Source organism: Haliotis cracherodii, unplaced genomic scaffold (genome assembly GCF_022045235.1).
Source record: "Haliotis cracherodii isolate W230 unplaced genomic scaffold, xgHalCrac1.p SCAF_1, whole genome shotgun sequence".
Lineage (NCBI taxonomy): Eukaryota > Metazoa > Mollusca > Gastropoda > Lepetellida > Haliotidae > Haliotis > Haliotis cracherodii.
Window position 1 is genome coordinate 75,627,106 of NW_027266264.1, and position 14,197 is coordinate 75,641,302.

A 14,197-nucleotide genomic window follows, 5' to 3' on the forward strand; every position below is an offset into this window, starting at 1 on the left:
ATAATGGGATGGCAATACTGTCAGCCAAGGGTTTTAAAAGTCTAGGGTTTATATTATCTGGTTCGCTTGATTTATTGCATGGTAGTGACTTTATGAGATCGCTTATTTCTATTTCAGTAACTGTGATATCCGAGAGAGAGGTTTCCGTCGTTGACTGAAATCCGGAAGCGGTTGATTTCCGTCATCAACATCACAAATAGAAACAAAATAATTATTGAGTACATCAGCCTTTTCGACATCGGTAAATGCTGTGGGTTTATTAAGGTCGGTACACAGAGGGGGGATACATGCTGGTGAATTAGCATTTTTGATGATGAATCTCAATAATTTCCAGTAGTTGGTACTGTTTGAGTTCAGATGTGTTTCCAACAAGCCGTTAATGTTGCTATAGTGGTGTGTAAACAATGAATTATTCTTTACAAGATCTCAGTAGCATTTGTAGTAAGTCTATTCAGCTACCATAAACTGACTGCACTTGGAGTTACCTGAACCGGAAAAGGCTTTTAGGACATTTGGTTTAGGTCATTATGCTAAAACAGTAAAAGTCCCCTTTGTAATCTATTGCGATTTTGAGTCCGTCTTGGCTCCCTTAGAACACAGTGATGAGACATCAGACAAAAAAAGTCAACATGTGCAAGAAGACATTCCATGTGGTTACAGTTACCAGATTGAATGCAGGGAATCTGACCTTTACTCTTTTCCCTTGCAAACCTACAGCGGGGAGGGGGCTGCACATCATTTCATGAATCATCTTTTGGAAGATAACGATGAAATCATGGATTTGTTGAACAATCCTGTTCCCATGCAATTAACGGATGAGGAAAAGTTGGCTTTAGATTTGGAAACACATTGCTATCTTTGCGGAGGGGGGGGGGGGGGGGGGGGGGGGGGTATAAAAATGAAGGATGAAGAACGTTGACGAAGATGGTATTTTGCAAAAACGTTCCATCAGGTGTCCCGTGAGTGACCTGCCCTAAAACCTTCTTTTGGAAATGTCTCGCATGAAACTGTGACTGTTAAGAACGCAGACCTATTCAAAGATTTGATGAGTCCTGCAGTACAAAAAGAAGGCAGCAAAGACTTTGATGTCATCCTCAACAAGCAGTACTGTGAGGCATTGGAGGGGTCGACCCACCTCATTTTCGAGGGCCAAGGAAGGTCGAAGAATAACAGGACCTACAACCGAATTACATTTTTATACTGCCGAGATACCATCAATGAAGAGGAGGACGTCGTCGACGACCAGCAACTGACACAGAGTCTCTCTTACGTGAGTAATATGAACACATTGATGTTTTATCTAATTTTCCCCCACCTCACGCTTCATGCATACATTTTATGTATGTTATGTTGCATTTGTATAACACAAAGTATGACGTATAATGAGTAATGTAGAAATCACAAGGTGGACATTTAATAAATCAAATATATCTTGTAATGCATATATTAATATGGTGTTTATGTTGCATTTGTATAACACAAAGTATGACGTATAATGAGTAATGTAGAAATCACAAGGTGGACATTTAATAAATCAAATATATCTTGTAATGCATATATTAATATGGTGTTAATGTTGCATTTGTATAACACAAAGTATGACGTATAATGAGTAATGTAGAAATCACAAGGTGGACATTTAATAAATCAAATATATCTTGTAATGCATATATTAATATGGTGTTTATGTTGTATTTATATAACACAAAGTATGACGTATTATGAGTAATGTAGAAATCACAAGGTGGACATTTAATAAATCAAATATATCTTGTAATGCATATATTAATATGGTGTTTATGTTGTATTTATATAACACAAAGTATGACGTATTATGAGTAATGTAGAAATCACAAGGTGGACATTTAATAAATCAAATATATCTTGTAATGCATATATTAATATGGTGTTTATGTTGTATTTATATAACACAAAGTATGACGTATAATGAGTAATGTAGAAATCACAAGGTGGACATTTGATAAATCAAATATATCTTGTAATGCATATATTAATATGGTGTTTATGTTGTATTTATATAACTCAAATATGACTTAAAATGAGTAATGTAGAAATCACAAGGTGGACATTTAATAAATCAAATATATCTTGTAATGCATATATTAATATGGTGTTTATGTTGTATTTATATAACACAAAGTATGACGTATAATGAGTAATGTAGAAATCACAAGGTGGACATTTAATAAATCAAATATATCTTGTAATGCATATATTAATTTGGTGTTTATGTTGCATTTGTATAACACAAAGTATGACTTATAATGAGTAATGTAGAAATCACAAGGTGGACATTTAATAAATCAAATATATCTTGTAATGCATATATTAATGTGGTGTTTATGTTGTATTTATATAACTCAAATATGACTTATAATGAGTAATGTAGAAATCATAAGGTGGATGTTTTAATAAATGAAATATATCTTGTAATGCATATATTAATATGGTGTTTATGTTGTATTTATATAACTCAAATATGACTTATAATGAGTAATGTAGAAATCATAAGGTGGATGTTTTAATAAATAAAATATTTGCTGTTCCTTATTGTTTTTATCTGCAAAAATATCGGTACATGTTCCCTTACTTCTTTTGATGAGTATACAAGTACATGCATGTCCAATTGTAGAATGTTCGCCTGATACATTTAGAGTCTAGAGCGAATGGTAGGAACAATGTACCATTTCCATACTCTACTTATCTGTTATAAAGTATTAACAGACTATTGCTGCTAGGTTCTATGTCAGAATGAGGATTAAAACAGTCCAGGCTTTGCAAATATTGTCAACTAACACGCATACATTTATGATACAAACTTTAGCGGCTTTTGCTGGCGAGGTTCGGCTCTTAACGGAAAGCTTAAACACAGGAACCCCTCGCTGGATTCGCTATAGTGTGTTTCAAAAATCAATATTTACATTCAGGTTGTATTTATTGTGTAATTTTATTTCCAGTAAGATGATGCTACTACAAGTGACGACACATGAAGAAAGGAAGGAAAATAAAAGCTGAATTAATGTTACAAAATCAATAAAACCAAGATTGAACTTGAATATTTTGTTTTGCGTTGTGTTTGAGTAAGACAAGATTTGTGGATCTCGTGACCTATGAATGAAGCGTCGCGTACACTTCTGAGTATCACTAACTTTGTTCCTTGCTATAATGGGTGTGTTACACCGACCGCATCAATCACATGACCCCGACAAAAATGAATGGAACTGTTGCAACCCGAAACTGGTAATGTTTATCAACCCAGGCTGATAGTGTTTGCATAACATTACACTGTCTGCTTCCTAGAGGTATAAAATGACAACACTACGTACAACATACGCGAAATACGCATAAGTCGGAAAGCGCACGTTAAATCTCCAAAGTAAGTAAGTAAGTAAGTAAGTAAGTAAGTACAACATATTTTTAATATATTATGTCTATTAGAGCTCACACAACATTAAAAAAGTGTAATATAAAAAAAAAACAGCAAAAGAAAGGGTTGTTCGTTCTGATTGTCATTTTATACATTTAATTGTCCAAACAAAGGCTGAACAACACTCTATCACATACTTGAGAATATCCCCCAACTTTGTTTGTCTAGTATATATGTATGAAAGCTATATTTATAAAAGATGTGTTGCTTTTTTTTAAGATGTTTTACTAAATAACGTTATGAAGGGAGACTCTTTGGGAGATCGTGCACAAGGAAATCGCGTACTATATCGTCTTATGAATCACACAGCATCTCATAGAGGCGACATTTCAATCAGCTGACTCAACCAACACAATATGTCCCCAAGTGTACATGGTTAAATAAATTGAGGGTACACACGACGCAATTCGAGAGAGCTATAACAAGTTAAAGATCACTATTTATTTTACCAAGGAACACCTGGTTGAACATTCGCTAAAAAATCCTCCGCTTAAGAAAAAAAGAACATACACTAAAAAGTCCTCCGCTTGAGAAAAAAAACTATCCTCTGACCATACACTAAAACAAATAGTCCTCTGCTTTAGAAAAAAACTAAGAAAAAACAACTAAAACTCGGTCCTATGGTTGAGAAACTTGACTACTCCTGAGTTGTCGCTCTAGGCTTCCCCCCTCGTGTCTGCTATGTATTGTTCGGAAAACAATACTCGACGCTGTTACGAACATCAACATCACAATGAGAGACGTAGCCTCCATGAGACTTTCAAGATGCTCTGAAAGAAAGGGGTAAAAAGTGAGATGGGAAATAGTAAAAGTAGCTAGAAATAAATACACGTATATCAAACAGTACTTTCAAGACACTGAGTGGTACCTTGGTATATTGAGTTATCAATATGGTAATTATTCTGACGGGTGTTAATACTTCGTCTATGTTTGCCACTTTCGATCGGTAAAGAATAAAACAATAACAATTATTAGTAATAATGTAACTGTTACACTTCCCGCCACTGTCTCGAGATCGCCAACATTATCAATATCATCATTGTCACTTTCAGGGGTAGTAAGAAAATTAGAAGATGTTGGAATATAATATATGGGGGTTTTAGCAGAATAAAACAATAACAATTATTAGTAATAATGTACCTGTTACACTTCCCGCCACTGTCTCGAGATCGCCAACATTATCAATATCATCATTGTCACTTTCAGGGGTAGTAAGAAAATTAGAAGATGTTGGAATATAATATATGGGGGTTGTAGCATTCGCAGAGGGAATAAATATGGGAAAAGCAGACGAAGATAGTACATATAATGGCGTAGTATCAACAGCAGCAGTAGTAGTAGCAGTAGGGCTAGTGACAGTAGTAGTTGTAGGAGTAGTAGTAGCAGTAGGGCTAGTGACAGTAGTAGTTGTAGGAGTAGCAGTAGGGCAAGTGACAGTAGTTGTAGGAGTAGTAGCAGCAGTAGGGCTAGTGACAGTAGTAGTTGTAGGAGTAGAAGTAGTTGTAGGAGTAGTAGTAGCAGTAGGGCTAGTGACAGTAGTAGTTGTAGGAGTAGAAGTAGTTGTAGGAGTAGTAGTAGCAGTAGGGCTAGTGACAGTAGTAGTTGTAGGAGTAGAAGTAGTTGTAGGAGTAGTAGCAGCAGTAGGGCTAGTGACAGTAGTAGTTGTAGGAGTAGAAGTAGTTGTAGGAGTAGTAGTAGCAGTAGGGCTAGTGACAGTAGTAGTTTTAGGAGTAGTAGTAGCAGTATTAGTAGTAGTGATAGTATTAGTAGCAGTACTAGTACATGGAGGAGTACTCCTCAAACTAGGGGTTGTTTTTGTTGTATCTAAAAAAAAAACCATCATCAAAGAGAAACTGTTGGGCAAACGAAAGTGTGTGTGATGTTGGCTAAATAAATGTTTATTCGATGGGGTTGTATAGGATACGGGTATCATGGGCGAGTGTACATGCATCATATCAATGAGTATCTGTTTCAGCCTAATAACGTTTGGAGAACGTATTTTATTATATCAAATTCAATGTTCAAGTGTATACTATCTGTTACAGGGCAGTTTACAATCTTTGTTGCACCTACATGTCCTCCATGGTTGTAGGTCCCAAGTACTGCATGGTTGTAGGTCAACAGTACCCCATGGTTGTGTGTTCCAAGTACCCCAAAGTTGTATGTCCCCAGTACACCAAGGCTGTGTCGGACCCCATTATTCCATAGTTGTCTTTCCCAAGTACTCCGTGGTTGTCTGTCCGAGGTACTCCATGGCTGTAGGTCCCCAGCACTCCATGGTTGTCTTTCCCCATTACGCCATGGTTGTCGGTCTAAGCACTGCATGGTTGTAGGTCCCTAGTACTCCATGGTTGTAGGTCCCCAGTACTCCATGGCTGTATGTCCCCAGTATTCCATGGCTGTAGGTCCCCAGTACTCCATGGCTGTATGTCCCCAGTATTCCATGCTTGTAGGTCCCCAGTACTCCATGCTTGTAGGTCCCCAGCACGCCATGGTTGTAGGTCCCCAGTACTCCATGCTTGTATATCCCCAGTACTCCATGCTTGTAATCCCCCAGTACTCCATGGCTGTATGTCCCCAGTATTTCATGGTTGTAGATCCCCAACACTCAATGCTTGTAGGTCCCCAGTATTCCATGGGTTTCTGTCTCCAGTATTCCACGATTGTAGGTCCCAGTACTCCACTGATGTATTCAATGGTTGGTTGCACCTACATGTCCTCAGTACTCCATGCTTGTAGGTCCCCAGTACTACATGGTTGTAGGTCAACAGTACCCCATGGTTGTGTGTTCAAAGTACCCCATAGTGGTATGGCCCCAGTACCCCAAGGCTGTGTCGGACTCCATTATTCCATAGTTGTCTTTCCCAAGTACTTCGTGGTTGACTGTCCGAGGTACTCCATGGCTGTAGGTCGTCAGTACCCCATGGTTGTCTTTCCCCATTACGCCATGGTTGTCTGTTCTAAGTACTTCATGGTTGTAGGTCCCCAGCACTCCATGGTTGTAGGTCCCCAGTACTCCATGGCTGTATGTCCCCAGTATTCCATGGCTGTAGGTCCCCAGTACTTCATGCTTGTAGGTCCCCAGTACTCCATGGTTGTAGATCCCCAGCACTCCATGGTTGTAGGTCCCCAGTATTCCATGGTTGTAGATGCCCAGCGCTACATGGCTGTATGTCGCTAATACTCCATGGTTGTCTGTTCTAAGTACTTCATGGTTGTAGGTCCCCAGCACTCCATGGTTGTAGGTCCCCAGTATTCCATGGTTGTAGATCCCCAGCTCTACATGGCTGTATGTCGCCAATACTCCATGGTTGTCTGTTCTAAGTACTTCATGGTTGTAGGTCCCCAGCACTCCATGGTTGTAGGTCCCCAGTATTCCATGGTTGTAGATCCCTAGCGCTACATGGCTGTATGTCCCCAGTACTCCATGGTTGTCTGTTCTAAGTACTTCATGGTTGGAGGTCCCCAGCACTCCATGGTTGTATGACCACAGTATTCCATGGTTGTAGATCCCCAGCACTCCATGACTGTATGTCCCCAGTATTCCATGGTTGTAGATCCCCAACACTCAATGCTTGTAGGTCCCCAGTATTCCACGGTTTTCTGTCCCCAGTACTCCACGGTTTTCTGTCCCAGTATCACATGGTTGTAGGTCCCAAGTACTGCATGGTTGTCTGTCTCAAAGGTAAATAAAAATAACATACTGAACTCTACATATATTACAACTGTCAACCTGCACTTTAAACATTAGAAGCTTAGTAAGTTCAGTATAACGTCGCTTTTCGCATCATATCCGACATGGGCACACCCAAAATGGGTATCATATAGTGCGCTCTTGTTGGGAATCGAGCCCGGGTTTTCAGCGTGATGGGCAAACGCTTTATCCTGAGAACTTGGGATCGTTTCTGCCACTGAAATCCCGCCTTCCGAGCTGAGGTAGTAGGACGGACACGGAGATGTATTCTTGTCTTACATTGAGTGTTTGAGTTGTGATTGACTCCGCTTTGAACAGAATGTCAGTCATACCCTGGCGTGTGGGGAGAAAGTTTACCTCTTTGGTGAAACCCTTGAAAAGAGGCAAAGTACTACAAAAGTATATTTTGGCGGATCTGGGATTTGGTACTCAGATATTGCAATTTTGAAATTTCAGTTGTTATCCCCATGGATTTAATTCAACCATAGTTCGTAGAATCAACTATATTTGATCTCACAGAGAGGACCAGGTCGGATATATCGTTCATTCAACTGTCAGCTGTCAGCCTTTTCATTGCAGCACAGACCATGTTAGAATGCATACCATTATATATTGTATGTGTAGACTTGTGTATTTATTTATTTCAGAACAGTCACGATGATGATGATGCCGTGAAATATCCCAGAACTGGAGACGAGGTCAAATAATCACCATGGCATCTAATGAGAAACAAGTAGTGGCTAAGGTATTTTCAAGTGAGATAACTCGTTATACAATATCGTTATAATATCGAAACCTCCGAATACAGCTATGCTTCAACATCGCTGAATATTCTGCTGCATTGTACATAGGTCGATTCCTTTGGGTCTAACCGGTAAAATAGTGGTGAAAGTTATGTCAAAGTGTCTCTGAAAAGCAGGTATGACATCAAGTATCAGCGAAAAGGAAAGCATGTCCTGCTCTACCGGTAGCACCCGTAACTCATACAATAAGGAAAATGTTCATTTCTCGTGTACAATTTCAAATATGTTCACAGAATGAGGAAAAAAACCCACGCAAGGTTTCCTTCACCATGATGAGACACAGTGATTGACGTCAACGTTTCAGGGTCATCCGCTCTATAAATAGCGTTGAAGTTCATGACAGTCAAACATTTATACGCCTCACATTTGAGTGATGGGCAATATTACACGATGAAACTTTCCTCCTTACGTTATCCTTATGACACTAAACACAACAGGAATAATTTAATTTTAATTCTATTTGACTCAGCAGAACTGACACGAATATATTTAACATGTGAAATTATGGAACCTGTGCGTTGATCCTAGAAGACAATAGGGTGAACTTCAACAACAAAACATTCTGGGTACGCTCCATTATGGAATGTTATGTTGAATGTGTAATATTGGTAATATATATAGGGTTTGGTTTGGTTTGTTGTTTAACGCCGGACACAGCAATATTACAGCTATATGACTGCGGTCTGTAAATAAGCGAGTCTGGAGCAGACAATCCAGTGATTGACGTTAATATAAGCATCGATCAAGGCAATTGGGATACGATGACATGTATCAACCCCGATCCCGTTAGTCGCCCTTTACGACAAGCATAGTCACCCTTTACGGCAAGCATTGGTTGCTAAAGATCTATTTTACCCCGGACCTTCACGGGTCTAATATATATGGGAAGAGTACAAAGAACATTAGATGGGGAGGCCGGAATGCACCACAAACAACCATCAAGAGTCATCAGGAGATAACATGTCCCCTCGGTCTAGTTCAAGTCGGAAATGGAGTTGGGTTACTTATACCCCACTGTTGGTTTATTGCCATTGGATACATTCAGTTCAGTGGAGAAACAACTGTAAGTATAGTCGAACTTGTCATGAAAACACGAAAAACTAACACCAAAAATCCCATATTATCCCAAGGCATCAGTTCACCACTAGACCGATCTATATAGCAAGTTTCATTTAGAAATACTTAACGGTTTTGGAGTTCTCCTCCGGAAACAAAAAACAACTTGTTTTTATCATGAAACATCATGAAAACAAAACACACAAAAATCATCAAAAGACATCAGTTCCCAACTAGACTGATCTTTTTTGGCAAGTTTCAACAAGAAATCTATAACTGGTTTGGAGTTCTGCTATCAAATATCATCAGGCGATAAAGTGTTTAGAAACCTTAAGGAGGAAAATGTATAAGAAAAGCTGCCTATAAATGTTAAAGCGGGGATGACTCTGATACTGTCACAGAAACATGACGTCAAAATCACTGTATTTCTGGATATCAATTAAAGATGTTGGAGGAAAACCTGTACCGTTATTTTTCTTCATCCTCTAAGTACGAGGATATATATTAAGAACAATCAATTCCACGTTTCTTACACTCGACAATGACAATGGGAATGGAACAAAGCCATTTCATAATTTGTGTCAGTAAGTTTACATGTTCACATTAATACAGGTGATGTTACAACATGCCATTGGCCTGAGGGACAGCGGGAATCTACCACAGTGTTGTGGCTGCCTTTTCGAAGGAATAAGGACCTTCTGCACAACCAATGAAGAGAAAGTAGATTACTTTGCGGCATTGTCTACGGTTGCTCCATTAGTAAATTGTAAGGATACAACGTCATTGGGACATTTCTGACATTGGTGTAACATTTTGTGTAGTTTAATCCAGCGCTTTTGTTCTTGTTAACTATTACAGTGTGTGTGTGTGTGTGTGTGTGTGTGTGTGTGTGTGTGTGTGTGTGTGTGTGTGTGTGTGTGTGTGTGTGTGTGTGTGTGTGTACAGTCCTTAATGCCGATCGTCAGGCCTGGTAACAAAAAGTACCATCTTTTAACGTCGTTTGGTTTGTCGCGACAGGAGATAATTCGATGTATGTGTGTTTGTTTAACACCGTAATATTACAGCTATATGACGGCGCTTTGCAAATATTCGAATCTGGACCAGACATTCCAGTGACTGACATCATGAGCACCGATTTACGCAATTGGGATACTATGACATGCATCAACTACGTCAGCGATCCGGACCGCCCGATCCCGTTAGTCGCCTCTGACGACAAGCATGGGTTGCTGAAGACCTATTCTAACCCGGATGTTCACGGGTCTAACCAAATAGGCAATTAGGTACATTCTCGAAGTAATGGTTTAGAAATAGTTGATTTAAGAAGGACGTGACTGATCTATTCCTGCGATGGTTGATTATTTTCTTTTGCTTTTTACAGTCCCTGCTGGCATATTTGAGGGAATCGAACTACCTAGATCCTCTTCTTTTTGGTCGGATGTGATATCTGCTCTTGCTACAACGGATCAATGGCGAGCTATTTGTTACATCATGTTTTCAATTGACAAGAGGTCTCCACTTGAAGGAATAGCAAGCGAGGCTTCCACAAAGAACATTGAGGTTTCTAGGTTGTTACAACGACAAAGTGACCTTGATCTCAAGACCTGGGGTATTCCACTAGCCATACAGATCTTGAAAAAAGGCTCCCGCGTGGAAACGATTGCTATTGATGAACCCATTCCTTTCGCCCTCGTCCAGACATCAATGAGAACAGGTTAGATACAATCGACAGAGTAATTGTTTTTTTGTTTGTTGTTTAACGTCGCACTCGGCAATATTCTAGTTATATGACGGCCGTCTGTTTTGCTTGTTTAGTTGTAACATACAGTATTTATCCCATATTCAATTCGGACATATTTTGCCGCGACACTTTTACTGTATATGTATTGTTTCGTTTTGTAAGAACCTGACGTTGATATTTCCGAAATGTATCAGTAAAAGATAAGTTCCATAGTTTATCATTTGAAATATACCCGACATTCAGATTCAGTAGCTAACATATGTCGTCATGTATATTAAACATTGAGTAAACATAACACCAATTGCTTTGACGGAGCCGCCAGTGGGACGAGATGGTCTGACCTTTCGAAAACACCTGGTATCATCACCATTTGACAGTGAGTCATCAACGTATGCATATAGGACACGGTCGGACCCGTATATATAAACTCACACGCAAAAGAAACGCAAGTCGATTATGCAGTAGACATGTTATTTATTTCCAACAGTAAAGACAAGAAATACTAATAGGGCAAGATTGACAAAAATTTGACTGAAGACAGTTTAATGGATTAAAAGGCAGATGACATAATGTTAAGGGCTTACACAGTTTCGGGTCAATACCCAAAATGTCAGTCAATACCTGGTGTGACCACCATTAGCATTGATCACTGCCACACATCGCCTGTACATTGAGTGGATCAGACGATTTGTGAAGGTCCTAGGGATCCTCCTGCACACGTCCAGAGCATCGGCAGTTGTAGGGACTGGGCGCACAGTATGCAGACGCCTTTGAACCTCATCCCACAAGTGTTCGATGGGGTTCAGATCAGAGCTGAGGGCTGGCCACGGTAGAACACGGATGTTGTGTTGTTGCAGAAAGGCCATGGTAGCTCTGGCCACATGGGGACGAGCGTTGTCCTGCTGGCAAAATGTGTTGTTGATGTTGTGCAAAAAGTTGGAACAACGTGGGGTCTGATCACTTGGTCGATATACCGCTGAGCAGTGACGCCGTGTCCCCGGCCTTGACCAACATTCAGAAAGCACATGGGTCCAAGTCCAATCCCCGCCCATATCATGACGCTAGGTCAACCCCATGGATCCCTTTCCACAACGTTTCTGTCAGCGAAACGATCACCTCGACGCCGCCAAATTCTGAATCTTCCGTCTGCATGGGAGACACAAAAGCGACTTTCATCAGAGAAGATGACACGCCTCCACTCACGATGACGCTAATCGTGATAACCCTGTGCCCACTGAAGCCGTGCTTGTCGATGCCGTGGTTGGAGAACAGGACGACGTGCTGGTCGGCGACATCTGAGGTCGTTGGAACGGAGACGTCAGATCACAGTGTCCCGGCTAATGTGTCTATTATGTGTTCCTATGGTCTGTCGAGCACTTTCACTTGCAGTTAGGAACGGATGTCGCTGGTACTGACGGATAATCTGCCGATCATGTCGAGGTGTGATGACCCTAGGACGACCGCTCCGAGGAAGGTCATCTGTGGTCTGTGCAGCATTGTATCGATCCAGGAGACGGTAAATTGTGGTTATGTTAACGTTAAAATGACGGGCAACATCTTGGACAGACTCTCCAGCTTCCAAACGTCCGATAGCCTGGTTTCTCTGAATTTGAGTTAGGCGTGGCATTGTTGACCAAGGAGTGGTAGGTCCAAGAATCGGCTACAGTCTTATACCCACTACAGTTCGTGACAGTTCATGCATTTTCGATTTCGCGAGAAATGGGTGCATGATACCCACATATTCATTGAAATGGTGCGTTTTGCCGATTCGTTTTTGATGTTACGTTTTTACTCGGGGCTTCCAAAATGCAACCAAAAATATTGATAACATCATCAGGCTTCACTACATGCTAAAACTCGTATCAATTTATGGCTCCAGGTTTGTTACCTATTTGCATAAACCCACTTGCGTTTCTTTTGCGTGTGAGTATATATTTCTTATGATGACGGAAAGGGTTTTGTCACTGTTATTGTGTGCAGTATCCCTATAAGTATTTACTGGATAACGAATACTTGCGATGATGCATGTGCTTTCTGACAGGGTGCAGTGACCTTCTCATCTACGTCATGGAAACGAGCTGCAAAGTCCGGGGAGAGATAAATGATAAAGACAGATACGGGAATACAGCACTCCACGTTGTGACTAAAGCTGGAATGGTTCACGCAAATGATCTGGAAGCAATTCTTTGCCTGCTACTCAAGTATGGTGCATCTGTGAATATCAGAGACTCGGAAGGAAAAACTCCCATTGAATATGTTAAACCAAAGTCAGCTATTCACGTCAAACTGTCACAGGCTGGGGCTGAAGCTGGTAACGTGAATGACATATTGTGGCCTATACCTCCCCCAATAATAATAATAATAATAATAATAATAATAATAATAATAATATGTATTTTCTCCCTGAAGATAAAACTGAAACATGTAGGACAATTCATCCCGTTTGATTATTTTGTAAATTTCTTTATATAGGTGCGCCTGTATACAAGTGAATCTCGCCTCGATTTTCTTTTCTGAATACCTTTGATACTGTACACCTGTAATAAAATCTTTCATTTTATCGTTGTTACATTAACAACTTCACATTAGAATGTGTGTTCTGAGAAGTAATTATAACAGAATTCAAATTACTCATGTTTCAGAGAAAAATATCCAGAAGCAGATAGAAGTTGTGCGGAATAAGGGAAAAGAAGCAATGGAGGGAAATAATCTCTATGACGCCCTGAGGTGGTACAAAAATGCCATTTCTTTAGCTGAAACTGTGCCAAGCCTGAATGAAGAGCTCGCCAAGCTACACAGCAACTGTTCTCTAGTTAATTACAGGCTTGGCCTGTACAAAGATGCACTCACTGCTGCTCATGTGTGTGTCACGTGCGACCGGACCTTTTATAAGGTTTGTAAGGAGAGAGAGAGAGAGAGAGAGAGAGAGAGAGAGAGAGAGAGAGAGAGAGAGAGAGAGAGAGAGAGAGAGAGAGAGAGAGAGAGAGAGAGAGAGAGAGAGGGGGCACTGCCATTTACATTCCTAAATGTTTTTGGGATATTCACTTTTTGGATTTTTTGGTTTTTAGTTAGTTTCATTTCTGTTTTCATTACTAGAACTGCAGTTGATGTATATTGTAGGGCTATTGGAAGATGGGACAATGCTACGAGGCACTCGGTGACATGAAAGAGTCTCTGAAAATCTATATTCAGGGGCTAAATGGAGCAAAGATGTCTGAAGATGTCAAACTGAAGTTCCTTGTTCGAATAATAGAGAAGTTCCCTGACCTGGATGTCAGAGGTGTTTTTTTTTAATTCAACTTTGTATATGTACCTCATCACAAAATATCACAATGTGAATGTTATACATGTTTGTTACATATATATAGATGTTCATATATATTATAAAATAGATTAATATCAAAATGCAAGCGAATAACCGGTCTCTATTATCATCTGAAACAGATTCCTCGGGC

The 14,197-nt window shown here is 40.0% G+C and overlaps 2 protein-coding genes across 2 annotated transcripts in view; one reads left to right on the forward strand and one right to left on the reverse strand.

Annotated features, from left to right (window-relative positions):
* Positions 1 to 5,785: 5,785 nt before the first annotated feature.
* Positions 5,786 to 6,589, reverse strand: LOC139457539 (uncharacterized). The gene is made up of 2 exons (XM_071238920.1): positions 6,393 to 6,589; positions 5,786 to 6,131 (listed from the first exon to the last, which is right to left on the reverse strand). Exons 1-2 carry the CDS (start codon positions 6,587 to 6,589, stop codon positions 5,786 to 5,788), a joined length of 543 nt encoding a protein of 180 aa, XP_071095021.1.
* A 1,220-nt stretch (positions 6,590 to 7,809) lies between these two features.
* The window catches only part of LOC139474874 (TPR and ankyrin repeat-containing protein 1-like), a 33,084-nt gene continuing 26,696 nt past the window's right edge, over positions 7,810 to 14,197 (forward strand). The window contains exons 1-6 of the mRNA XM_071258098.1: positions 7,810 to 7,887; positions 9,614 to 9,767; positions 10,383 to 10,715; positions 12,784 to 13,053; positions 13,385 to 13,635; positions 13,863 to 14,022. Coding sequence (XP_071114199.1) covers positions 7,855 to 7,887; positions 9,614 to 9,767; positions 10,383 to 10,715; positions 12,784 to 13,053; positions 13,385 to 13,635; positions 13,863 to 14,022 — 1,201 coding nt within the window. The 5' untranslated portion in view covers positions 7,810 to 7,854. The remainder of the gene's footprint in view (positions 7,888 to 9,613; positions 9,768 to 10,382; positions 10,716 to 12,783; positions 13,054 to 13,384; positions 13,636 to 13,862; positions 14,023 to 14,197) is intronic.